This window comes from Mustela erminea, chromosome 6, assembly GCF_009829155.1.
Source record: "Mustela erminea isolate mMusErm1 chromosome 6, mMusErm1.Pri, whole genome shotgun sequence".
Classification (NCBI taxonomy): Eukaryota; Metazoa; Chordata; class Mammalia; order Carnivora; family Mustelidae; genus Mustela; species Mustela erminea.
This window is the reverse complement of record NC_045619.1, coordinates 140,354,936-140,381,361: the sequence shown is the minus strand read 5'-3', so window position 1 is coordinate 140,381,361 and position 26,426 is coordinate 140,354,936. Positions and strand designations below refer to the sequence as shown.

The window sequence follows — 26,426 nt, the reverse complement described above, 5'->3', positions numbered from 1 at the left end:
AGGAGCGCTTGAGAATAGCTGTGGCTCAGGGGAGTCCTGGGCCCGAGGGCCTGCCAAGGCAGGGTGGCCTGGAGGCGGGGGCTGCATGGGACGGCCGCTCATCCGCTGGTCTTCGAGGGGAAGACTCGATGATGTGTCCCAGGTAATGATCACTGCAGGCGGTCACCATTTGAAGTCAGACAGGGCGGGAACCTGAGGCTCTGCTGGGCTGCCGAGCTATGGGTTTTTGAAAGGGGGCCGAGCTATGGGTTTTTGAAAGGGGGCCGAGCAGAGCGGGGGTTGCAGGGACATCCTGCTGTGAGAAAGCCGTCACGGGGAAAGCAGTGTGATAGCGGGCACAGTTCTGCTTGGCCAAATGGCTTTCATGCATCCTCAGTTTTTTCCAGGCTGACACATGAGGGGGATGACACATTTCCGTTAGTCACCATGGGACAGTCTCTTAGAGGGTACAGAGCACCTGCGTGGGTACAGAGGACACTGACCCCTCCGGGCCTCACGCGGCTCAGCGCACGAGGGACCCTGCCCTCTCGTCGTCCCTTTCACTGCACGCTGACCACGGAGCCCGCTTCCCCTTTGCTCCCGAAGGGGTCCCGAGAGCTTCCAGCGGCGACAGGTGTGCCCCGTGAGACTCCGTGCGCTTGCCATTTAGGGGAGGGAGGGATGCTGCGTGGTCCGGGTGACTGGGGAGGAGGACGTCGCATTTGCGCATCTTTGTTTCGATGACATGACACTGGAACTGTTGGTTGAAAAGGATGTTCATGAGAATAGAAGGGTGGTTAGCATTTTGCTGTACTATTTTTAAAAAATTTTACTGGAGCATTCGTGCTGTTAAGATAAAACTCATGCGCCTTCAAGGAGACACCGAGCCTGGTGGGGCGGACGTGTCGTTCTGACAGCGTAGCCCGGCGATTCTGTCAGCCTCGATACGGATGTCACGGAGTATCTTCTTCTGTATCGTCTCATTTGAGCCTCGGCTGTCCTGTGAGTTCAGTGTGGTGGGTTATGGTCGTCCCCATCTTTAATGAAAAGGGAATCAAGGCTTTAAGGGTTGAATACATCTGCCGAGCAGAGAACGAATCGAACCACAGTTCCGTGGTTTGTGTGACTCCGGAGGCAGATGGACGCAGGGCTCTGGCTCCCAGTTGAGTGAACGAAGCACTTCATCTCTCAGAGGTCTGAGAGTCAGATAAAATGCAGTCTAGTTTTTCTGATCTCTTGCTGCAGTCGGAAAAGTAATTTTTGGTATGGAAATCCAATGAAAATGGTAGCTTTGCCTCCCAGGTCAGCAGTCACAGGTGGCCGAGGTGACACCGCTTCAGGCGACAATACCCAGAAGCCAGATCGCTCAGCCTAGGGGCCCCTCCTTCCGCTCTTACCCTTAGTTCCTTCCGCGATGGCTGCATGCCGGGACCCGTGGGAATTTACTCGAACTCTCTGGAAGCCGAGTACTGAGTTCCGCTCACTCCCGTAACGCCTTTCTTCCGCTCTTGTGTCTTTGTAAGATTTCTGCAAACATTGCATCTTCTCAACAGAGATTTAAGATTCTGATGTATTTGCAAAATAAATATGTAAGTTAAGAATCTACCCTGTCCATATAATTACTTTTCCAAAAATAATTCCTTTGGGTGTTTTTGATGTTCTCTCTCGTGTGGTCTGCCCTTGAAAGGAGTTCTACAGCAAATTCCTAGCAGTCTGGAGCTCGGGGTCCCGTGCCACCCAGCCTTGCCACGCTCTCTGCTCTCTTCTCCGCTCAGTGTTGGCTCCGCAGGTGCCGTGTGTCCAGTACTGTGCTGTGTTCACAGGGTGCAGTCAGAAAGACAGAATAGTACCTTATCTGCTTGGAGGACGCGGGCCTGCCGACTGCTGGGCGCGTGGTCAAGACATTCCCACCCAGTTGGTGGTCGTTATCAGGGCCGCCCACGTTTGCATTACGCATCGGCCTGGCGGATGGTTGGCTGAGGAGGGCTGGGATTGGGTGGGATCAAGCCATTCTTACGTACTTTTCACAGAAAAAGTTCTAGGGCGCGTGGCAACTCTATGAAGAAGTACTTCTTCTGTACACATCTGCTGTCAGCCACTGTCCTGTTTAACAGTTTGCCACAGCCAAACTTAGAGCTATATTGTAGATTTGGGTGGGCATCTAAAACCTTGACTGACCCCAGTGTTCCCATTGGTTCTATGTCTCTATTGCCTTTTAGACATCTTGTGTTACCTGACTCATCCCAGTAAGCTAAGCAGGTCTGCCCTGGCCCCAAGGCCCTGGGATCGTATGAATTTGAGGGGTTTGATGTTAATCCTATTCCTTTGTGATTTTTATCCAGGATGGGATTTCCTCTCCAGGCCAGTTTGGCAAGAGACCTTCACCTTTTTTCTTCTTTTTTTTTTTTTTAAAGAGTTTATTTATTTATTTGACAGAGAAAGCATAAGCAGGGGGAGCGGGAGAGGGAGAAGTAGGCTCCCCACTGAGCAGGGAGCCCAACGAGGGACTCGATCTCAGGAGCCTGGGTCATGACCTGAGCCCCACCTCGGCGTCTCTAGACCTTCATCTTCCTTAAATAAGTGCCTGTTAGTAGCTTTTTGCGCCTATCTCCTGTTCTAATTCTAGATGTTCTGTTTGCCAGTTCTGAAATAGTTGGGGATATTTGAAGAGCCAGAGAAGCAAAGACCAGGCACGTATTTGGGATCTACAGTGTTAGTGGGTTCATTGGTTGGAATCCTGCAGCTGCTGCTGTAAGCTGAACCGCGTGCACTTGGAGCACCCGAATTAGGGGCCAGGATTTGTCGGCATTCTGGAAGGGTCACTGTAGCTCTACCTTATAACTTTTTGCCATTCTGACTGCCGGTCCCCATTCAGGCAAAATAGGTTGTTGACTTTGTAATATGAGGGGTTTGGAGCAGAAGTGGTAAAGTTGTGTCTTTTATATAGAGTTTAAGCTTATTTTTTTCAATGTAGAAAATTTCAAATACATTTTATTTTTCTAGTGTAAACAGAGTGCACATTCATTTTTTGCCCTTTAAGTGTGAATAAGACTTCGTTTTTAGGGTCAAGGAATGTGTTCAACAGCAACAGAAAAATCAGTTACCAACCATTACACTGGAGGGGATATTTTCAGTTCATAGTAAGTAATTAAGATATATTACCTTTTTTTTTTTTTAAAGACGTTCCGGGGAATACAGACGTGGCTGTGAGATTGGATTGCTGACGCATTTCATGTCTTCCCATTAGGTGGCATCTTTATAATTTGAAAGTTACTTCAGTGTTTTCCGTAAACTGGTCATATCTAAGCTTTGTTAAGCAGAGTGAGCAGAGGGGTGTATTTGGGTGGGGTTCTATAGTTCAGGGACTGTTGGGTGTATTTTCTCACTTAAGCGTTGTAGTGCCGCCGAGTCTTGGAGAAGTGAGTGAGCTGGTGGGTACAGCAGGTGCCGTGTGGCGGGTGAAGGGCTCACACCAGGGCCCCTTCCTCCCGCTTCGCTTGCTGCCTTGATCCCTCTGGCCGTGTTTTTAGAAACAGCTCTGGCCCTGCACGGTTCTGTCTGCCTCTAGTTTCTAAATTCACGTAGTAGAAGGGTCTCTAGCATCCTTTTAGAGGGGCTTGTACAATTATTTTTGCATGTAGGCATCATTATTTTAAAGTCTTAAAATATCATGAAGACTTTTTTTTTTCTCTACAACTTCTGTTTAAACCTTGAAAGAATGAGCTGAAATTTGGAAGGAGCATTTCTGAAGAAACTAAGGGCCGAGGGGGTTCATGGTTTAAAAAAAAAAAAAGTAAATTGTGCTGGTTATGCTCATCCATGACTTGGTTTTAGACATTTTCGTGCTGAAATGCTGCGTGAGATTCCGGCATCTGACACTAGCGTTGGCTCCGGTATTTTTAGGACTTGTGAAAACGTGGTACTGACAGGAGTGGATTTTACTCTTTCTTGACCGCCTTCTGTAAAGGAGGACTCGGACTCTGTCGGAGCCGTTCTTGTCCTTTCTTTACTTTTGCTTTCTTTTTTCAGTGGGACTGTTCAGAATGTTGAACATGTAGTGTAACCGTTCTGTTCAGTGCCATAAGGAGGTAGCTAGACCGTACATGTGTTCCCAGATACAGAAACATGAAGTCTTGGTTAAATATGAAAAGGAATTACCTGATAGAAAATGATGAATATAAAACTACATATGTCGGTACTCTTGAGACAGAATTCTAGGTACAGTTGCTGCTCTGATGCGTTGCCAAGGGAGGGTATGAAAATTCCTCCTCTTGAAGATCCTCGAGAGTGGATTTGATTCTCTTTTACTTGGGGGCATCAGTCCTGTCCGCTTACATCAGTGCCGGTACAGAGATGCCCTGGGATCTGAGATGCGTACATGGGGGGGCCCTCTGGGATTTTATAGGGACTGTTCATTAGTCACTGCGTTGTGCTTCTGAGACCTGGAGAAGCTAGTATATACCGGGGATGATGAATGAGTTTATTTTTGCAAAGCTAAGCCAACCCTGAAATACTTACGGTTATTGTGGGAACATAAATGGCCTGGGTAAAGTCAGAGAAAAGATCCTGGATCCCAACTTAAGCATTAGTGGTAACCCTTTTTGAATAAACGTTCATGATCAGGGCTTCCAGGAGATTTAGTAAAGAAAAACAATCATTTTGGTATCTTATTTTAGGATTTTTAAATTCTAAGGAGGAAATGCTAAGAGACTAGGAAATGACTAAAAGTGGGTAGGAATTTAGGGAAGAAGGAAAGGGCTGGCTGGGGTGGTCCACAGTCAGTAGATTCCTGAAAATGAAGTATAAGCTGTTGGCTCCCTTGGAGAGTTGGTCATGACTAACGAGTGTCCCATTTCTTCTGCCCGTTGGTACCAAACAGTGAGACGGTTTAAGCGGAAGCACCTTACAGCCATCGACTGCCAGCATTTGGCTCGGAGTCACTTGGCTGTGACCCAGCCCTTCTGTCAAAGATGGACCAACAGAGACCCGAACCATGGTCTCTATCCTAGACCCAGAACAAAAAGAGGGACTAGGGGTATGTCTTCCAAAAATACCTTGCATTTCTGAATCTGTAGTGTGTGTGACCTTTGACTCTCTCCTGGTATTTGTAAATATTGCTGCTGTGATTTTTAGTCCTCTTGCCACAGTTGGACACGTTTTTCATGACGTGTGAGTTTCCGTGAAAATGGCATCCCTGATCGCGGTTGGCCAAAGCCCCAGGGAAACGTGGCAGAACGAGTTGCATTGGCTGGCTTTACCACAGTGCGCTGGGAGACCCGCACCAGTGTCATGGTCCGCCCTAGAGCTGTGTGATGCCCCTACTCCAGTGGTCTGTCACTGAGCCCATTAGTTTTCCGTGCCATTAGTTTTCTCCAGAATGCCCCCATGCCGTGCTTTCACGGCCGACTGTGCCCTGTGTCACCTTGTGCCCACCTGTTGCAGGAACCCTTCTCCTTGCCTTCAGGTGTGACTTCTTCCAAACCAGCTGGAACATCCAGCGTCAAGTTAATATCCTTGAGTTCCGTTTTCTGACCCATCACTCAGGCACGTGCCGTGAAAAGTTTCCCTGTTACTGTTAGGGACGCAAGCTTGGACTTGCTGTCATGTGGTATTTATTATTAATTACATGCAAATTCTACTTCTGGGACTTCGGTTTTTCTTATTACCCATTTAGGTGCCAAACGAATTCCTCCTTTTGTTAGTAATACCCATCAGGAGAGTCCCGATTGCCTTAGTTCCCTTCGATATATTTAATTGCAGAATCCAACTCAAATCTTACCTAGTCATCTGTAACTATCGTAATACGTGTTTGTCACTTTTTGGAACTACTGTAACCCATGTATGAGGCAGTTTTAAACTCCGTGGTAGGGTTTTGTTTGTTCTGTGTGTAGAAGGCAGCTTCTCTGTGTCGTGAGTTCGTTGACAAGGACTTGGTCAGCGTGTGCACGTTTCCGTGTGGAGTCCCGGCCCGGAGGACATGCAGGCTCCCTGGGTGTCGGAGCCATCGAGTGCCACAGTTAGAGAGTATCAGGATCTCACCCCGCCTCCTGCCTCCAAGCCCTGGGTTTCTATCAGATTGCCCTAGAACCAGTTACAGTTTTTCCCTCTAACATAGAAAAAATCCTGAATCCTATGAATTCTATTAGAGGCTAATCCTAGTCTTGTTCCCCTCTCTTATTTTCCACAGTAAGAATTCCAGCTGTAGCCACTTCGGGCAGGAGCCGTGTCTTTTGTTATATATTGATAAGGCGCTTAAACACTTGACTGGCATTGTACAGTAGGGCGTAAGAATACAGTGGTGTTGTGTGAAATCACCACTTGAACTCCCTTAAGTGCCTGGAAGTCTGAGATCAGGGACCACACAGGCCGTTTCACTTTCAGTTTGTCTCAGAATCCCGGGTGCCGAAGGAAGGCCCATTGAAGGAATGTGTGGACGGGTTAGGTACCACCCGCATCCTATGAAGAGAATTCTGACTCCCTTCTTCTTATTTTAAAATCAGTGACTGTGTCAGCTTCACAGGAGGAGATAAAAATAAGTCACAAGGGTTTTAACTGAGGCAAAGAGTAGGTTTTCCTGAATCCTGAGAACCCGAAGCATTGTCGGGTTTAGATTTTGTGTTGTACGAGTGAGGCAGGAGAAGTGAGTTCTTCTAAGTGGGTGTGTCTGTGTGAGGAGTTGTTGACCTTCTGTCTGTCCATCCGGGTGTTCAGTTTGTACATACCGCAAAGTAGACCGTGCTCCTCGGACCATCTGGAGACTGGTGTCTGTCTCTTCATGCATGTGTCTGAGTACGTGATAGAGCCAAATAGAAATACTTTTTGGATTAAGATCTGTATATGAAATTGGTTGACTGGTAGCTATGTCCTTGTCTCTGTTCTCTGTTAATGTACATAATTAAAATCAGCGTCCCTCCTGTGGCTCAGCGGTGGGTCCGCGGTCCTTCCTATCTTGTTCCCTGTGTTTGGGTTCTCCGTGCAGGTCAAGGATGTCAAGGGTACAACACTGAGTTCTTCCCAGCCGCCCGGCAGCGGTGCATCAATGACATGGCCAGAAGCAGTTCTGTGGGCCAGGACACCTCTAAGGACTCGGAGGGGGACATGATCTTTGCTGCAGAGAACCACTGCGCCCTGCCTCAGGAGGGTGGTGGAGAAGCAAGACTGGGCGTGGCAGGGTCCGCTCTGCCTGCAAGGAAGCGGTCCCGGTCCTTTGAGGACGACAGGAATCAAGCTACAGGGACCAGTCAGCGGGATGGCGTTTCTAGAAAGACTGCACGGCATCGTTTGTCCCCGTCGGGCGCAAGATCCAGGGAAGCCAGGCAAGAAACTGAGGACTCTCTGTCATGGCGCTCTGCGGAGTCCGGAGAACCCAGCCAGGAAGTGGAGGACGTTGGGCCTGATCCCATTCCCGACTCTTACTATGGGCTTCTGGGGACCTTGCCTGGCCAGGAAGCCCAGAGCCACATTGGGAGCCTGCCCAGTGAGGTCCTCCGGCACATCTTCGCCTTCCTCCCCGTGGAGGATCTCTACTGGAACGTGAGCCTCGTGTGCCACCTTTGGAGAGATATCATCAGTGACCCACTGGTATGTAGACCGCTCGTGGCTCCGCGGTGCTTTCTCGGAGAGCACACAGGTTAGCTTCGCTCCCAACAGACCTTAACGTTCCTCCAGAAATGGTAGTTTCCGTTCGCCTCGGGAATAATACCTGAGTTCCCTGGAGGCCCTTACGGCTTTCCGTGTTTGCCCGAGGATTTGCCGAGAGCCTCACTGCCCACTCCCCAGCATATCCCTGTACTCTGCCCACCACAAGGGATTTTCTGTGTCCCGACCGTAGGCCGCATACCCCTTGTCTAGGCTGGCCTAGCCCCCTCCCCACCCCACCCCATGTAAAGGGCCCTCCGTATCTCTCTTGACGGCTCATGTCTTCAAGGCTTCGCTCTATTCCTCGGGCAGTGAAGTAGAATCTCTCCCTTTCTCTTCCTTGTGCTTTTGTAGCGATTTCTCCCTCTGTTTGAAGCTTATCCCATTCCGTATTACAGTTTGGAGAACCTTCCGCCTCCTTTTAAAGGTTTTATTTATTTGAGAGAGAGAAAGGGAGACAGTGTGTGTCGGAGGGAAGGGGAAAGAATCTTGAGCAGGATCTTGATCTCATGGCCCTGAGATCATGACCTGAGCTGAAACCGAGAGTTGGACCCTTAGCTGACTGAGCCATCCAGGTGCCCACCTTCCTTCTCCTTTGAAATTACTGGCTCACGGACAGAAGGCTGCCGAGCTCTCCATTGTGCCTCATGATCTTTTATATACAGTAGGTGATTCATAAATGAGTCTTCCATGGAATCACCCTAGGTTTCCCTCTTGGCCGTTGATACAGTGGGCAGCCCATGCTCTTGGAAGAGACTTCCTGGGGCGCCTGGGTGGCCCAGTCATTAAGCATCTGTCTTTGGCTCAGGTCATGATCCCAGGGTCCTGGGATCAAGCCCTGCACTGGGCTCCCTGCTTAGCACTGTTTCTCCTTCTCCCACTCCCCTTGCTTGTGTTCCTTCTCTCACTGTTTCTTTCCCTCTGTCCATTAAAAAAACAAAATCTTCCAAAAAAAAAAGAGAGAGAGACTTCCTGGTGTTGAGTCCATTCCCTCACTGCTCTGGCACCCTGCCCTTCTGTTGGTCTTCGATTACATATCTTCCCTCCCAGCTGCGGGCTCAAGGGTAAACCCACGGGCTGGGAGCATGTTCTGCTTGGCTTACGATATCCCTTAAACTAGCCATTGGGGATAAACCCTAGAAATGAAGATAAACTCTCCCTTCAGATATGGTGAAGTTTAGAAATTTAGGGATGGACGGGCGCCTAGGTGGCTTGGTTGGTTGGGTGTCTGAGACTCCTGGTTCTGGCTCAGATTGTGGTTTCGAAGTCATGGGATCTAGCCGCACACTGGGCTCTGCACTCAGCCCAGAGTCTTCTTGGGATTCTATCTCTTGCTCCTTCCCGCTCTGCTCCTCTCTTACATGCTCTTTCTTTCTCAAATAAATAAAATCTTTTTAAAAAATTTAGGGATGGAGGGCAAGATGGACATATGAAGACAATACATTTTTCTTACAAAAATGAAGGGTTTTGGATGAAATTTCATATCACTCTTGCTTCATTCTTTGCTTGAGGTCTTGTTTTGTACTTTCTGAGAACTGCCTTTCTGCCTTTGGGTGTGACCTCTGTTTTGTGTCATAGTATTTCTACCCACCAAACTGAGATGCATCCTGTGTGACCTGAGTAGTCACAGATGGGGATAGTGAGTTTTCTCCATTCTGCTTGAGAAGATCTGGGGCAAGTTTTTCCAGCTCATATTTACCTCCTGAAATGTTAGACTGAGGCTGTTTTTCATCATCGCTTAACAAGGATGCGACGTACGTATTTCCGGTGATCTGTTGTAGCTCTCCTTTCCCTTTCGTTGCTCTAGTATCTTTCTCTAACTTTGGTCTAAGGTTATGCTGGCTTCCTAGAATCAGTTTGGAGGTCCTCCATCCTCTTCAGTTTTTTTGGAGTGTTTAAGAAGGAATGATACTCATTCTTCTGAAAGAATTAATGCTCAGTGGAATTCTCCAGTGAAGCCGTCTGGTCCTGGACTTTCCTTGGTTGGGAGGCCTTTGGTTACCAACTCAAGTCACTTATTATTGGTGTGTTCAGATTTTCTGTTTCTTCGTGAGTCAGCCTTGGTAGGTTGTCTTTTCTTCTAGGTTGTCCAGTTGGTTCATGTCCTTTATTTCTGATATCAGTTGTAATGTCCCACCTTTCATTTCTGATTTCAGTTATTTGAATCTCCTTGTTTTTTTCTTAGTCTACCAAAAGGGTTGTCAGTTTCGTTGATCTTTTAAGAAAACCAACTCTTAGTTTCATTGTTTTTTTGTTTTTTTGTTTTTTCTTTCTGCTTCTCTCTTCTTGATTTCATTTATCTCTGCTCTGGTCTTTATTATTTCTTTCCTTCTGCTAGCTTTTTTTTCTAGTCCCTAACTAGTTAGGGACCTAGTTAAGACCTAGGGACCTAACAAAGTTAGGCTGTTGATTTGTGGTCTTTCTTCTTCTTTAATATAGGTGTTTACAACTATAAACTTGTCTCTGAGCATGGCTTTCACTTCATCCCATTAAGTTTTGGTGTGCTGTGTTTCTTGTTTTCATTTGTTTCATGGTCTTTTCTAATTTCTTTTTTGACCCACTGGTTTTAAGAGCATTATTTAATTTCCACATACTTGTGGGATAGTGATCAAAAAGGATACTTTCTACAATTTTAATGTCTTAAAATTTGTTTTTTTCTTTTAAAAAATTTTTACTTAAATTCAGTTGACATAGGATGCATTATTGGTCTCAGAGGTGGAGGTCAGTGACTCATCAGTCTTAAGTACTAGCCAGTGCTCACTCCAGCACATGCCCCTCACCCAGTTATCCCATCTCCCCAACGACTTCCCCTCCAGCAGCCCTCAGTTTGTTTCCTAGAGTCAAGAGTCTCTTACGGTTCGTCTCCCTCTGATTTCATCTTGTTTTTGTGGCCTAGCATGTTATCTGTCCTGGAGGGTGTTCCATGTTTACTGGAGAAGGCTGTATATGCTGCTGCTGTGCGCTGAAATGTTCCGGATCTGTCTGTCAGGTCCCCTTGGTCCACTGTTGTTTCTATCCTCTGCTTCCTGATTGATCTTCTGTCTGATGGCTCTGTTCATTCTTCAAAGTGGAGCACTGAAATCTCCTGGGACTTCGTGTTTCTGTCTGTTCCTCCATTTGGTTTCGTGTCTGCTTCCCTCATTGAGGAGCTCTGATACTTGGTACATTTATACTTATGATTATTAGACCTTCTTGGTGCGTTGGCCCATTTATTATTATATAATCTTCTTTCTCTTGGAATAGTTTTCGATGTAGAGCCTTTTTTTGTCTGATGCTAGTATAGCCACAGGGTTGTTTTTTTTTTTTTTTTTGAAAGCGAGAAGAGAGCCTAAACCAGCGGGGAGGGGCAGAGGGAGAGGGAGAAGCAGACTCCCTGCTATGCAGGGAGCCTGATGTGGGGCTTGATCCCAGGACCCCAAGATCGTGACCTGGGCTGAAGGCAGACAATTAACTGACTGAGCCCCCCAGGTGCCCCAGCTACAGTTCTCCTATTATTTGATCTTCATTGAAACGCTGAGCTGTCAGTGTCCTGACCAGGGAAATCGCACTAGTTTTTCCCAGATTCTGTGTCAAGTTAGTGTTGGAACCAAAACCAAGACCCAGTTCTCCTCATTTCCAGCCAAAACGTGTGTAATGTTTCTACCCTCCTTGCCCAGCTTTGGAATTGTGAGCTGTAAGTGCGTTTCAAGTGTCAGAAGGTCATCCATAAGTAGTGGCTTAATCTGCTCTCACAGCCGCTGCCTGCATGTTATTCTGTTTTTTTTTTTTAAAACCCCTTCAGTTCATTCCTTGGAAAAAGCTGTATCATCGCTACCTGATGAATGAGGAACAAGCTGTGAGCAAAGTGGACGGCATCCTGCTGAGCTACGGGATAGAGAAAGAGTCCGACTTGTGTGTGCTGAACCTCATTCGGTGAGTGGCTTTTCTCCGGGGCGGAAGACGGAGTTTCCAGTCCTTTCCCGCCTGTTAGCCCTCGGGGTCAGCTTTCTCACGGACTCTGCTGTGACTGTCGTACAGCTATGCAGCCACCAGTAAATGCTCCCCCAGTGTGGACCCTGGACGGGCCCTGTGGAGTCTGAGGGATCACCTCCTCCTTCCTGAGGCAGAGGCCTGCGTGCGTCAGCACCTCCCGGATCTCTACGTGGCGGCCACGGTGAGTGACTGCAGGCCAACGCCACTCCCTTTCTCTTCCAGAAAGCCTAGTGGAGATGAAGTCTGGCTGAAGGTCATTTTTTTTTTTTTTTTTTTTTTTTAAAGATTTTATTTATTTTTCAGAGACAGAGGGAGAGAGCGCGAGCGAGCACAGGCAGACAGAGAGGCAGGCAGAGGCAGAGGGAGAAGCAGGCTCCCTGCCGAGCAAGGAGCCCGATGTGGGACTCGATCCCAGGACCCTGGGATCATGACCTGAGCCGAAGGCAGCTGCTTAACCAACTGAGCCACCCAGGCGTCCCATGGCTGAAGGTCATTTTAGATCTATTTTCAAATTCTTTCCCTTTTTTTTGAGAGGGAGTTGGGGGGAGAGGGAGAGAATCTTAACCAGGCTCCATGCCCAGCAGAGAGCTGGACGCCAGCCTCCATCTCCCCGCCCTGAAGTCCCGACCTGAGCCAAAATCAAGAGTCTGGAGGCTTAACGGACTGTGCCATCAGGCGCTCCTCAAAGTCTTCCTTTAATCTCTGCTTTGAAGCCTTAGCTTCATCATTGGTCCCGTTATGCAAATAACAGGCCATGTTGTTACAGATTCTTCAGTGTGCAAGGGATTTTAAAAAGCATTTAATCCAATTTCCCATTCTGTGGAGGAATCTTCAACAGAGGATGGTTGTCTGGTCTCTAAAAGCTTTGATTAATAAGGATTTCTTTATACGGGAGCCCATTCCATTGTCAATAAGTGGGTTATTGGAAAGAATCAGAGAAATGAAGGTTCTCCTGCAGACACTCATGAGTCAGTGGGAAGCTAGAAATAGTCTTCAGTTTCCTGACTCAGCCTCCTTTTTTTTTTTTTTTACAAAATATACCGTTTATATATAATAGGATGAAAAGACGCTGAAATGCTCACCATTTCTGTATCTTCGGGTGTTGATATGACAGATGACCTTTTATTCTTTTAAAGTTTTATTTATTTATTTTAAATTAAATTTTATTTTATTTAGATTCAATTAATTAACAAAGTGTGATAATAGCTTCAGAGGTAAGGTTCAGTGACTCGTCAGTTGTACCTCACTGGGTCTTGTGGCTTATCTAGATCAGGGATTCTTCCGTTTTGTCTTGGAAGCTCCGTACAGCCTCCGCCCGGCTGCAGCCTGCAGAAAGCTGGCAATCCAGCCGTGTGTTTTGCTCTTTCTGCCTTTAGTGACGTGATTGCTGGTGGTGGTGGGGAGTCATTTCTTTCACAGGATGGTTGGAGTGAGAGGACCCTGAAATTATAACCGGGACGCTCGTAGTCAAGTGAAGAATGAGAAAGATACTTTTCCAGTATTGGACTATTTCTGTGCTCCTGAACATTTTCTTAGATACTACTAAACGGAGTATGCTAAGCAGATCCATAATAAGACATTTGCTGTCATTTACGTAATGTTAGTTAAAACATCGAATTTGTATTAATTAAAACATCAATTAACAAATAATAATAACACGAAGTAAGTAGTAGATTAACGTCTTAATGCCAGGGAATTGTCAGTCTTGGTTTTGTCCCTGAAAGACCACTGTCGTCTTTTGTGTCGCCCCTCCGTTGGCCTCCCGGGCCGGCACAGTTGCCCAGTGAGCTTCTCGGACCCCGTCGAGTCGCTGTGGACAGGAGAGCTCACCCCGACTCGGAGACGAACGTTGGGAGCTAGGTGTTCCTCTAGGCCGGTGCTCTGTTAGATCCTTCATCAATGTTTTTTAACTGAAGACACTAAGGACTCCAACCCAGAAGCGATGAAAGAAAGGAATCCAGGGTGCAGGGAAAGGCTGACGTTTCTGAAGGTCGCGTGGGCAGTTGGCACTCGGCCCAGGCCGCCCGAGCCCGGGCTTTCTCGCTGGTTGTGCGATGGGTTTTCATTCACCGTGTTCCTTTCTCCCTGCCCGGTCTGCCGCCCTCCACAGGGTGTCAACGTGTGGGCTCTGGTGGCGGCCATCGTCCTCCTGTCCAGCAGCGTGAACGACATCCGGCAGCTGCTCTTCTGCCTCCGGAGACCCAGCTCCACCGTGACGGTGCCGGACATCACGGAGACGCTGTACTGCCTCGCCGTGCTCCTCTACGCCATGAGGGAGAAGGGGATCAACATCAGCAACCGGTAAAGCGTGGGGAGGAAGAGCCAGGCCCGGGCGAGGCAACGGCCCGCGCTGTCTGCGCCGCCCAGCTCTAGCCCCGGGCACGCCGTGGCTCTCCCGGGGCCCCCCACCCCAAGTCCACACGGTGAACGGCAGGTGCTGGGAGGGTCGGACATGCTCTGCGGATGCGAAGTGCCACCCCGCTGGGAAATAGCACTGAGGCCGGTGGGCGCTCGAGGCTACTGAAGCCCGACGTGAAGTCCCCTGGCTAAAAGGAGCCTTCCGCCTTGCTGTGTGGCCTCATTTTCCTAGGGAAGCATTAAGATTCGGTTCCTCCTTTTCTGTTTTGGGGGGAAGCTAAGCACTGTGGCCGAGTCTCGCCTGCCTCACCGTCTCTAAGACGGAGGTGGTTCGTTCAGAGTGACCGTCTCGCCTGCCTCACCGTCTCTAAGACGGAGGTGGTTCGTTCAGAGTCTCGCCTGCCTCACTGTCTCTAAGATGGAGGTGGTTCGTTCGTTCACACTTGCCAGCATGTGTGCACAGGGCAGCTGGTGGAGGGTCAGATCTGAGGCTGCGTGTCAGCCGCTGGTCCAGGCCTCGAGCACTGTGTTCCAGAGAGAGCAGACAGGGACTGCGAAAGTGAGCACGCTGAATAAGAACATTCTAGTGAGTGGGGCGCCTGGGAGGCTCAGTGGGTTAAGCCTTTGCCTTCAGCTCGGGTCATGATCTCAGGGTCCTGGGATCGAGCCCCACATCGGGCTCTCTGCTCAGCAGGGAGCCTGCTTCCTCCTCTTTCTCTGCCTGCCTCTCTGCCTACTTGTGATCTCTCTGTCAAATAAATAAATAAATAAAATCTTAAAAAAAAAAAGGAGAGAGGGGCGCCTGGGTGGCTCAGTGGGTTAAGCCTCTGCCTTCAGGTCCGGTTATGATCTCAGGGTCCTGGGATCGAGCTCTACCTCAGGTTCTCTGCTTGGCGGGGAGCCTGTTTCCTCCTCTCTCTCTGCCTGCCTCTCTGTCTACTTGAGATCTTTCTCTGTCAAATAAATGAATAAAATCTTAAAAAAAAATTCAAAAGAACATTGTAGTGAGTGACAAGTGGTTCAGAGAGAAAGAAGGGGGAAGTGGGCAAGGGAGGTGGGGAGCGCGGCCTTAGATTGGGGGAGGAAGGGGCACCTGGGTGGCTCAGTCGGTTACGCGGCTGCCTTCGGCTCAGGTTGTGATCCCACGTCGGGCTCCCTGCTTGGCTCCTCCCTCGTGCTCACTTGTGCTGTCTGTCGCTCTCTCTCTCTCAAATAAATAAAATCTTAAAAAGATAAATAAAATGACATTTTAAGATTTGAGGGGAGAGCACTTTAGCAGAAGGAGTAGATAAGTTCAGGGTCCAAAGACAGGGATGAATGTAATATGTCCAAGGAGGCGAAGCGGTCTGTTGTGGCGAGACTGGTGAAGAAGAGGGAGACGATCCACAGTTACGTGAGGCCAGCAGCGGCCAGACGAGGAAAGCTGACGTGGACCATGGCGAGAGGTCAGCATGAAGTCCAGGCTGTGGAGGGCAGCTGTCAGGGCGCCCTAATCCCCTGCCTGGAGATGGGCGGTGTGCTACTACAGCTGGTCCTGGGAAGCAGAAGTCCCGGGGAGGATTTCCTTTCTCTGGAATCCGTAAGCCCTGGGGGAGATGCATGGCTGGGGAGACCCCATGAGCTGTGGCCGAGGCATCCTTGCTGGAGTTCAAGGATGGAACACGCGTGCTCCAGAAATGTCAGAGTATTTGCTGTGTTTCTGAGTTACATTTCAGTTTATTAAATGCCAGTCACGTTGTATCCCTACTGTGGCATTGAGGCACAGGACAAGGAGATTTAGGATTAACTGGTACAACACAGTACACACATGGTGAATAACGTTCTTACATGCAGATTCCGAACCTGCAGGTTCTCTCCATTGAGAGAAGAGGAATGGAGGGCACGATCTATTGGGTTTTGTTGTGTTGATGAATTTCTTCCTGCTTTACCTGGGAGGTAATATGACCAGAGACAGAATATTGTGTCATTAAAGGTATTTGATGGTGCTCAGAGATCACTTTCCCTCTGGGGATGGGAAGCCGTGCGCTAAATGTGGGCAGGTGATGGAGGGTGATGGTGATTGGTGATGGAGGGGAAGAGTTTGGGGTCAGTGTGAACACAGAGAGCTTCGAAGTGGCTTGTAGCGGGCTGCTTGCCCATTTCCGGGGCCTCTGCTGAGTGCTTCGTGTCGTCATGGGCCCCTCGCGGTGGCTTGGAGGCCATTCTGTTTCCAGTCCTTGGTAATCGCATCTTGCTCTCTGTGTAACACCCTTCCTTTGGGACCTTTAAAGACTGAATGTTCTTGATGCTTCTACTCCAGTCATCACCTTCCAGGAAGCAGGGAGCAGAGCAAAGGAGTCGGAGAAAGACGCGGTGACATTAAGGTGGTTTCGCACAAGGACCGCACTGCTCTGAGTAGAATTTGCAGTTGTTTTCAGCCGGTTTTGCTGCTTTTGTGATTGTTTGTCTCTTCGGGTTACAGTTAGTGCTTTGGTCGCCAGACAGCATGTCCTGGTCTCTCTCCTTCGCCGTTACACACTGGAGCCAGGCACCTTCCCAGAGCTGGACTTTCCGAGGGGGCTTTGGTCAGCTCTAGGTGTATTTAACATCTTTTCTTTCTTTCTTTTTTTCTTTTTCCCCTATAAAATGGTGGTAGCTATTTTCTTTTTAGAAATGGTAAGGAGTCCAAATACATCTGAGAGAAAACAGGATAGAGATTGTTAATTAATTTGAAAATCTCTAAATCTGCTTTTTCCCTATTAGGATTCACTACAACATTTTCTATTGCCTGTATCTTCAGGAGAATTCCTGTCCTCAGGCCAGAGAAGTTAAAGAGGAACCATCGGTTTGGCCAGGGTATGTGTATAGGGACTTGTGTGTGTGTGTGTGTTTTGTCTTCTATTCTCAGTTCCTCCTTATACTTACAGAGGAGGGGTGTTTTGTCTTAATAGTTCATTGAGGTATAATTTACATGACATAAAATTCACCCATTTTAATTGTACAGTCCAGTGATTTTTGGTACATCTATTGCGTGTGCAACCAACATCATAAACTAGCTTTGGAACATGTTTATCACCCCAAGGCGAGGCCTTTTGTTGGGTTAATTTCATCCAGTCTGCCTGTTTGCTTTGTGATAGTCCGTCACCTGGTCTTTGGAATTCCTTTGTTTTTCTGATTTCTCTTCTATAATGATTACAGCAAGAAAACTATCCAGCTTACACATGAACAACAGCTGATTCTGAGCCACAAGATGGAACCTCTCCAGGTGGTAAAGATCATGGCGTTTGCAGGTGAGGGAGCTCACCGTTCCTGCACTGGGGCGTCGGGTTTGTGCCTCTCATCCCTGCTTCCCTTTTCCCTGCGCCCTGCCAGAATTTCTTTACCTTGGTCTATTGTCCAACTACTGCAGTTAAATAATTTATTTTTATTTTTTTTAAAAGATTTTATTTTTATTTATTTGTCAGAGAGAGAGAGAGAGAGTGCACAAGGAGGGGGAGCAGCAGAGGGAAACCAGGTCCCCGCTGAGCAGGGAGCCCCATGCGGGACGCGATCCCTGGACCTGGGATCATGACCTGGGCGGAAGGCGGCAGATACTTAACCGACTGAGCCACCCAGGCATCCCAATTAAATAATTTTAAAAGCAGTTAAGGAATGCTTGTTTTTTTGTTTGTTTGTTTGTTTTTCGCCACTCCAGGGAGCATCCACATGGCGTTCCTGGTTGGACAGATGGTTCTTAGGCATTTGTTTGTGGGATGATACCAGGACTGACCCGGCTGGTCATTTATCATTGTAAATGCTCAGGCACGGATCACTTACAGGGGCGGGCCAGGTTTCCGTAGCTCTCCGATTTCTGTTGCGTAAAGTCCGGGAGTCTGTCCCAGCACTGGGTTCTAACCTACATTCCTCCGTGAGGCCAGCTGTGGTTCTCCTGCCCCAGTCAGCTCATTGCACCCGCAGCCTCCCAAAGCACTTGGTTATCCTTTTGTCTGAGCCTTTGCTCATACTCTTTCCTACCCGGAATTCCTTCCTCTTTCTTTTCTGCCTAAATATCCTGCTATAAACAACAGCAAGGATTTGTTCAGTACCTGGCGCGGTGCTGAGTCCTAAGGACATTCTGGAAGGTTGGTTGGTTATCTCTGTTTTATGGATAAGGATTTGACGCTCAGAGAAGTTGCGATGACTTGCCCAGGTTAGATGAGCACAGAAGTGGAGGAGGTAGAATCCACAGCTGGGTCTGTTTCTCTCCAAGAGCAGCCCCCACCCCCATCCCCCTCCTCGACATGCTGTCCCCGACTCGCATCGCTGCGGCTTTTTCCTAGCGGAGGCTTCTTGAGCCGTTAGAGCCCTGTATAACCTCTGAACTCTCGCTGTAACTGATCGTCTGTACAAACTCTTTGGCATCTGATTATTTAATAAGTATAGACAACACACACATTTCATAAACACTTCCGCACTGTGTCATTAGACTTCACAGTAGCCCTGTTAGGGAGGGAAAGAGATACCATTTTTCTACTTTTACAGGTGATTTTTTTGTTTCCAAACTCATTCTTTTTTTGGTTTTCTGCGTTTTAATTATGCTCTCATTGTGTTCTCACTGTTTCAGCTGTGTTGGTATTGTATTCCCGAGGAGATTGTCGTAAAGGAATCTTGCTTTATGGGGTTTTTTGTTTTGTTTTTATTTTTTTGTTTTGTTTTTAGCATACTCCCAGTGCTTAGCATCCAGCTGAGCGTGGAGTAGTGCTCGTGAGTATTTGTTCAGTGAATGGTAACGGAGGAAACGAACGGTGGAGAGGCAGGGCGTGCCGGAGAGCTCAGAATGGACCAGAAGCATCCTTGAATCTCACCTGCACGCTCTTGCCTTTGCATCGTGACTGATGCGTAGGACAGCGGCAGCTGCTCTTACTGAGTTCCCCTGCAGGCTTTATCCTGCCAGACCTGCAAGGTCAGCGTTACCCAGGCATGGCTGAGGGGCACACCCATGGTCAGTGAGGTCCGGAGGCCCGTCCTTCCCTGCTCAGCCGGAGCTGGCTAGAGCCGAGAGCCAAGCCCAGGTTAATCGGGCTTAGAATCTCGTGCTCTTTTCACAGCCCCTTATCAGCATTGAGAAACCTGTCACTGGTCTGGTCTCTAGCGGAAGATAAGATAAACACGGGTAAGACCTCATTAGGGCATCCTTTAGAACAGCTTTTCCCGGGCAGAGGGTCACCTCCTTTCCTCTTGGCTTCCCCAGGCACCGGGAAGACCTCTACGCTGGTCAAGTATGCTGAAAAGTGGTCCCAGAGCAGGTTTCTGTACGTGACGTTCAACAAGAGCATCGCAAAGCAGGCCGAGCTCGTCTTTCCCGCCAACGTCATCTGCAAGACCTTCCATTCCATGGCCTATGGGCACGTCGGGCGGAAGTGAGCATTGTGCTGCCGCCGTCTTTGTCCAGTTCCTGGTTTTCCTGTCGTGAGCGTCATGATTCCATAGAAACTCAGACACAGCAATGCTGGGAATGTGGAGTGCTTCCTGCTCCGCTTACAGGCAGGGAACGGAAAGATGCGTAGTGATTTGCACTTCTACCCTGTAAAGATGCGTTGTTTGCAGATGGTAGTGTCGTACTGAGGGGGCGTTCTCATTTCTCCGGAACTGAGGCGCAGAGAGTCCGAAGGACTGGTCTGGCGCACAGGCTCTCCGCAGTCTGACGGATGGGCTTCCCTGGGACGAGGTGGGGGAGACTCGGCGGTCGTGCACTTGCCCAGGGCCGCTGGGGCCTCTGAGCGGTCCCTGGGATGGGAGGTCTTCAGGGAACTCGAGTGTCCCCTCAGGGACCTCTTGGAGTCTAGTCCACACCGTGGAGCAGTGGCATCTGCCGTGAGCCACTTCCTCTTCTGGGCTGTTGTCTGAGAGTCCCTGAAAGCCGGATGAAGCCGTTTCACATCCTGCATGGACCTTGCTCAACCTGTCTGGCTTTTGCTTTCCCCTAACCTTTTGTGACATTTAACGTGGCCAGGTGGTGTCACTGTAGGGAAGGGGGTTCCAGTCGGGGGAGACCGAAATACCGCGTGCTGACAGTCAAATACCGTTCGTTTGGGCTGCGTGTTACAGGTACCAATTAAAGAAGAAACTGAATCTCTTCAAGTTGACGCCCTTCATGGTCAATTCTGTCCTTGCTGAAGGGAAAGGCGGATTCATACGGGCCAAGCTCGTATGTAAGACCTTAGAGAACTTCTTCGCCTCGGCCGACGAAGAGCTCACTATCGATCACGTGCCGATCTGGTGCAGGAACAGCCAAGGACAGAGAGTCATGGTTGAACAGAGTGAAAAGCTGGTGAGTATCTAAGTCTCCTCAAGGTCAGGGACGGAGGCTGGAGGAGAGCTGGCGTGATACTCTGTCCTGCTCGCCTTGCCTTCCTCCAAACTGCCGGCACGTCGGACTCCCCGACCGCAGGCCCGTCGTGCTGGCTGTGAGCTGGCGTGTTTTCTGTGAAGCGGACTCACAGACCTTCTACTTAATTTGCACGCTGGTCCTCCTAATTCAACAGATGAGGCTCCTCCTACCCAAGGCTTATAGGAGCTTGTCATTGGGTTCGAATCTAAAAAGAAGGAATCTCTTTGTGGATTTTTCTTGTCTTTTCAGTCATTGGCCATTCTTTGTATGGCTTAGTCGTCAGTCGCAAGTCTAGAGAGCTAATCCAGCTTTTCTGGCTCATCATATCTTGTGCTTTTCCCCCTCCCCTCCCCGCCCTCCCCACCCCCGCCCCAGATCTTGTACTCTTTGAGCGATGGTCTGTCCCTGGGCTTGGTACGGCCCCAGCTTCTTACTCATCTCTGCACTTGACATTGTGCTAGGGCTGTCGCGGAGCCGAAGGAAGGTTAGGGAGGTGACTGCGCCTCACCGTGTTGTGACGGCGCCTTTGTTCGGACGTCTGTATGTGAGAGTGAACGTGATTTGAGGAGGGGTCTTATCCAGGGTCTTAAACTGTGACTTGCCGTATCACTTGCTTTCTAGAACGGTGTCCTTGAAGCCAGCCGACTCTGGGACAACATGCGGAAGTTGGGGGAATGCAAAGAAGAGGCTTACCAAATGACTCACGATGGTATGCCCGTACCCCCTGCTTGACTCCCGTTCAGTGTGACTGCTCTGCCTGCGAGTTCTGACTTGCCGCTCCCCTCTTTTAGGCTACTTGAAACTCTGGCAGCTGAGCAAGCCTCTGCTTGCCTCTTTTGACGCCATCTTTGTGGACGAGGCCCAAGACTGTACCCCAGGTGATAAACTCTTCCGGACATCAGTAGTCTCAAACACGTAGAAGCAGCACCATGATTATGGAAGAGGACACACATGTGACACGAGCTGATTATTCTTACTTGTCGTAAGGAAGAGGCACAGATGATAATTTAGTCACACAGAAATCCGTTGTTACTCGACTGTGGATTTCAGCAGTTGTCCTTCTCACCCCGCCCCTCAACTCAAAGCAGATTTATTTTTCTGTTAATGTTTTGCTTCGGTTACTCTTAAAATGTTGACTAAGCACAGTCCATCCGGCGACTGGGCCCTGGACTCAGGCTGAGTGGGAAAAGCTAGTCAACTTAGAGCGGACAGTGTGTGCGTGTTTTCCAAGTGGCTGTTAGAAACTAGCGTGCCTCTCGGGGGTCCCTTTTCAGCTTTGAGTTACAATGTTAGAGAAGACAATTTGCCTCATTTTTTATTTGCTTATGTGGTTTTTTTTTTTAAAGACTCCATCATTTATCCGGGACTAAAAATAATCTGCATTCCTAGGCTCAGAAGTGGTTTCTCTTGTCCCTTACACAGTTGTTTCTTTGCGTTGCCTGCGTATGCCGCAGGGAAAGACAAGTGCGTTGTCCAGCGTGCCCTGGCTTCGTTTCATGAAGCGTTTTCATCTTTTTCGGTCGTAAATATGGGTTCTTTGTGCTCTGAGTCGGCGTTCCTTCAGCTCTTTCACTGTCCCTCTTATTGGTTGCAGCTATCATGAACATAGTTCTGTCTCAGCCATGTGGGAAAATCTTTGTAGGGGACCCACATCAGCAGATCTATACCTTCCGTGGTGCAGTCAATGCTCTGTTTACAGTCCCTCACACGCACGTCTTCTATCTCACACAGGTAAGAGCTCCCTCTGCTTCCGAGTCCCCAGAACCGTAGAAGCAAGCTTTGCGCTTCCCCGCCCTCGCTTTCCCGCGGGTCCCCTGTGCCGGGCGCCCAGTACGGAGCAGATCCTTGCTTCTAAGCACTGGTTCTCTGTGGTTCTCGGGGTCTGCAGAGTCACCTCTGTGTTCACAACACCTGCGCGTGCCGTCGTCCTGTGCTCGCCTTTGCACCGCTGGCGCCTTCCCGGGGGTGGGGGTCGCGGCACCGCGTGGCGTGGCCGTCATCGTGCTCTTCCTGCGACCCGGCGGGGTCAGATAGACAGACAAGGGCGGTTCGCTCCGGGACGTCCTGCGGTGACAGCATTCGGACAGCATGGACTGCTGGCCCTTGGGTGCGTCTCTGGGATCCTTGTGAGGAAGCGGCCAGAGTGGCGGAGGCCCGGCTGCGCACGGAAGCGTGCGGGCTCCCGGACCGAGGGCACTCTTGGGTTTGAGCTGGGAGCTCAGCCCGCCGCGCTTGTGTGTCGTTCCTGTTGGTACGTGAAGGAACAGCTGACAGGCTCCGGTCTTTGGCATTTTCTCAGAAATGAAGGGAGTGAGCTGTGACTTCAAGGAAAACAACCGACAAATGTTTGTTGCCAAAGATAAAATTCTTGCTTTCGAGTGAAACGAGAATTTGGAAAACTTGTGTCTGCCGCTAGGAGCGCGACAGCTCGGGGCGTCCTCGGCTGTCTGAGAAAGCTGTCACGCTCCTCCCTTTCCCAGTACCTGTCTGTGGGAGGCTGCCGGGGTAGCTGCATAAATTATGGAGAAATCCTCTGCAAAGAAGATTTGTATCTTCTCTCCCACTTACTTCTTACTCAACCATTTGTTTATATCAGTGTGGACTCATGGATATTTTATTTTATGTTTTGGGTTACAGCTCACTCGGAGTGATGCTATAACCTCACAGTACTGTTCATCCAAAGTCTTGTGTTTTCCTGAGTTTTATTGATGTTCACCAAAGCACATGGTAGTTTATTACTTTAAGTCATAAATGCATGGAAAGGGCAGTAAGTACCATGAGTTTGGAGACAAATGGTGTCTTTCCAGCTGCACTGATCAAAGAAGTAGGGTGTGGGGCCATTCTGTGAAGGGTAGGAGACTGTTTGGCCCTGTGCCGAGGCTGGGGAGGGCAGGGAATGTTCAGGAAGGATGCTTGGGGCTGGCCGTGTGGGCAGCGGTTTTAAATTAATGTTGAGGGAGGTCTCTGAGGTGAGGGGAGAAAACCCCAGGTGCCCCCCCCCCCCGTATAATTTACACTTTTTCATTAGGTTTGATTGAGAAGGAAGGGTAGCTTTGCTTAAAACAGAAGTCTTCCGTTGGTCTTGGGGCAGGAGGGAAACGAGGCTGTCCGGGCTGTGAGGCCTGTTTGGAAGGCGTGTGTCACCTGTTTCCCTCTGTGCTGCTCTTCCTGTCTTGTAGCAAGGGTGCGGCCCCATGAAAGTTTTGTGGGAAAGAGTCGGACAGAGGTGCAGAGACGCATCTGGCAGTGGGAGGGGGAGACCGAGTGGGTGAGGCGTGGAGGTCGGGTTGCTGAGCTGGGCTGGTAGCAGCGGTGAGAAAACCAGTCTAGGTCCCGCGGTGGCAGAATTGCCCAGATTGGGATCTGGGGGTAAGGGGTAAAGGAAGGTAGGTATCCCGAAGGTTCCGGGAAGGCAGCTGCAGTTTCGAAAGCTTAGGAGTCAAGCCAGTGGTCATTGGATTGTGAGCGGGTTTACAGTGGGGGCTTTGCAAATCCCCTCTCCAGATAGGGTGAGTCAGGGATCAGCAGTGGGGTTTGGCAAGGCTGGGACCTCGTGGGGGCAGAAACGTGCTAACCTGCTTCAGGGAGGGGTTGTTGACTCCGTTTGTTTTGTCGTTTTCCCACAGAGTTTCCGATTTGGCGTGGAAATAGCGTACGTGGGAGCTACCATCTTGGATGTCTGCAAGCGAGTGAGGAAAAAGACTTTGGTTGGAGGAAACCATCAGAGTAAGGCTTTCGGTTCCTCTTCATTTATTTGTTCCAAAATTAGTTCTCCTGTTTATTGGGATTGGCCTCAGAGTGTGCGCTCTCTCCCAAAAGGTGGCATTAGAGGTGATGCCAAGGGTCAGGTGGCCCTGTTGTCCCGGACCAATGCCAACGTGTTTGATGAGGCTGTGCGGGTGACGGAAGGGGAAGTCCCAGCAAGGATCCATCTGATCGGGGTAAGAGCACATTTCTGTCGGCTGCTTCCCGCACAGACACAGACCTAGCCGGTGACCATAGTCGGCTGCATTCGGGTTGTGACGCAAGCAAGCGTTTGGGGTCTTAGGCGTCATCTGCTCCGTGGCTGAAGGCGTTGTCCTGGCCGTTCTGCTGACGTTAGCCCAACGTCCCTACAAAGACCCAGCGAGGACTGAGGATCTTCTTCCACTCTTCAAAAGCACTAGCGCCCTTCTCCTCTTTGGCTCTCCCCGCGAGGCTGCCGGCTGGCTGCCTGCGAGTGTGGTGGTGTGCGGTGCTCGTTAGTGTAGGGACGAGGGAGCTGCTCGCATGCAGGGTGTGCACACCTGGGTTCTAGATCTGGTTCTGTCACTAACTTTGTGTGGCTTGCGGCAAGTCACAGCATCCGTGTGCCTCATTCCCTCCATCTCTAAGACAAAAATAATGCCTTTCCTTTACCTGGTTCACGGGGAAGTTAGGAGGAAGTGACATGTGTATGACACTTCTAACTCTTCAGAGCAAAGCGACACGACCAAAAGACAATCACTCCTTTTATGAAAAACAGTGGGCTCTGGGGGCTCGCTCTGTGTGGGCACCCAGTGAGCACAGCCAGTGAACTGGAATCAGAAGGCGGTCGGGGTTTTCTTTTTCTTACCGATAGAGATTCTACAGCCGAGTTCCCAAAGTTCTGGAAATTAAAAGGAAAAAAAAATCACCCTTAATCTCAGGATTTCAGATAATAATTTTCCCTTTTGCTATTTATATCTGTGTTCTTACAGACACACATCTCTGCATCATCGCAGTAACGGCACACACACTTGTGCAATTTTTACTCAACATGTAAGCGTCTTCCCTTTCGCTGCATTGATGACTGCAGTATTTCATGTAGTGACCGTAGTGTAATGCGGGGACCTTTGTCATTGTAAGAAGATAGCACTCTTGGGTATGGCCTGCGCCAGGCATGGCACCGTAGGCAGTTGTCCCTCCGTCACGCCACGTGTCATCTGAAGCATGTGTCCACACTCAGGATCACTTCTGCTTTCCAGCACTAACACGTGTGGGCTCATTTTGGTCTCTGTTTCATGTTAACGGTTTACGTGTCTCTTGCCCAAATGAGGACAAATCCTTGGAGTGTGGCACCGTGGCTCCGTGGCCCCAGGCCGTGTTCACGTGTGCTTCTGGGTAGAAAGGGCTACACTGTGACCCAGGCGGGCCCCCTCCTGCAGGAGCTAACCTTCCAGAACATACAACAGTCTGGACCTGTAGACATTTTCTAGCGTAGTCCTTTCCTCCAGGGACACAGCGGTAAGTATCACATGCCGCATGTTGTGTTCAGGTGTCCTCATGGCCTCCATCGTGGCCATCTTTCTGTCTCTGGAAGGTGGATGGTTTCAGTTGCCCCTTTCGGGCAAGAAAGCAGCGTGCAGCGGGTTCTTGCCCCCCCCTTTTTTTTAAATAGAGGAAGGGGGTGCCTGGGTGGCTCAGTGGGTTAAACCTCTACGTTCGGCTCAGGTCATGATCTCAGGGTTCTGGGATCGAGCCCCACATTGGGCTCTCTGCTCAGCAGGGAGCCTGCTTCCCCCCTCTCTCTGCCTGTCTCTCTGCCCATTTGTGCTCTCTTTGTGTCAAATAAATTTAAAAGAAAAGAAAAGAAACGTTTAAATGGAAGAAGAGTTTGAGGTAGCAGCCAAGACTTAGCGTCTGAGGTTCCTGAGTGCTCAGGCCACGTGGTGGCTAGTGCTTTCGTGCTCGAGGAGGTCGCCCGCTGTGTGCTTTGGGTGCGATTGAGGTCCGTTTCCACGAAAACACCTCATTTCAGAATTCCATCTCTACGTTTGCTTTACTTTGTTTTGTTAAAACAACAGTAACAAAACAAAATGGGAAACAAAAAAAAAAAAAACCAAAAATCCCACCAAAAAACTTTTTCAGGGGATTAAATCATTTGGATTGGACAGAATCATTGATATCTGGATCCTTCTTCAGCCGGAGGAAGAGCGGAAGAAACGTGAGTAGCCTCCAGGCCGGTGCAGTGGCCAGAAGCGTGCCGGGGACAGGGACGGGAGAAGGCTCGGGCTCGCCCTGCGTCAGCGATCTTACTTTCCTCCTGGAGGAGGGGGACCAGGGCGGCTCCTTCCCATCAAGAGTGGGATGCCCGAGGCTGCCTCTCAGAGATCCTGAGAGCACTTTCCAG

At 49.5% G+C, this 26,426-nt stretch overlaps 1 protein-coding gene across 6 annotated transcripts in view; it reads left to right on the top strand.

The window, feature by feature from the left end:
- FBH1 (F-box DNA helicase 1) overlaps positions 1-26,426 on the top strand; it is a 48,511-nt gene that overhangs the window by 5,684 nt on the left and 16,401 nt on the right. For 2 of the 6 annotated variants that reach the window (XM_032349829.1, XM_032349831.1), the window contains exons 2-16: positions 4,859-5,014; positions 6,959-7,560; positions 11,399-11,529; positions 11,635-11,770; positions 13,700-13,890; positions 16,690-16,782; positions 17,125-17,216; positions 19,157-19,325; positions 20,014-20,236; positions 20,918-21,005; positions 21,088-21,174; positions 21,891-22,027; positions 23,923-24,022; positions 24,116-24,237; positions 26,165-26,240. In XM_032349829.1, the coding sequence (XP_032205720.1) occupies positions 4,859-5,014; positions 6,959-7,560; positions 11,399-11,529; positions 11,635-11,770; positions 13,700-13,890; positions 16,690-16,782; positions 17,125-17,216; positions 19,157-19,325; positions 20,014-20,236; positions 20,918-21,005; positions 21,088-21,174; positions 21,891-22,027; positions 23,923-24,022; positions 24,116-24,237; positions 26,165-26,240 (2,403 nt within the window). Of the gene's footprint in view, positions 1-2,534; positions 3,120-3,255; positions 5,015-6,958; positions 7,561-11,398; positions 11,530-11,634; positions 11,771-13,699; positions 13,891-16,689; positions 16,783-17,124; positions 17,217-19,156; positions 19,326-20,013; positions 20,237-20,917; positions 21,006-21,087; positions 21,175-21,890; positions 22,028-23,922; positions 24,023-24,115; positions 24,238-26,164; positions 26,241-26,426 lie in introns of those variants that run through there. The other 4 variants (XM_032349832.1, XM_032349833.1, XM_032349830.1 and 1 more) reach the window with 3 other exon arrangements.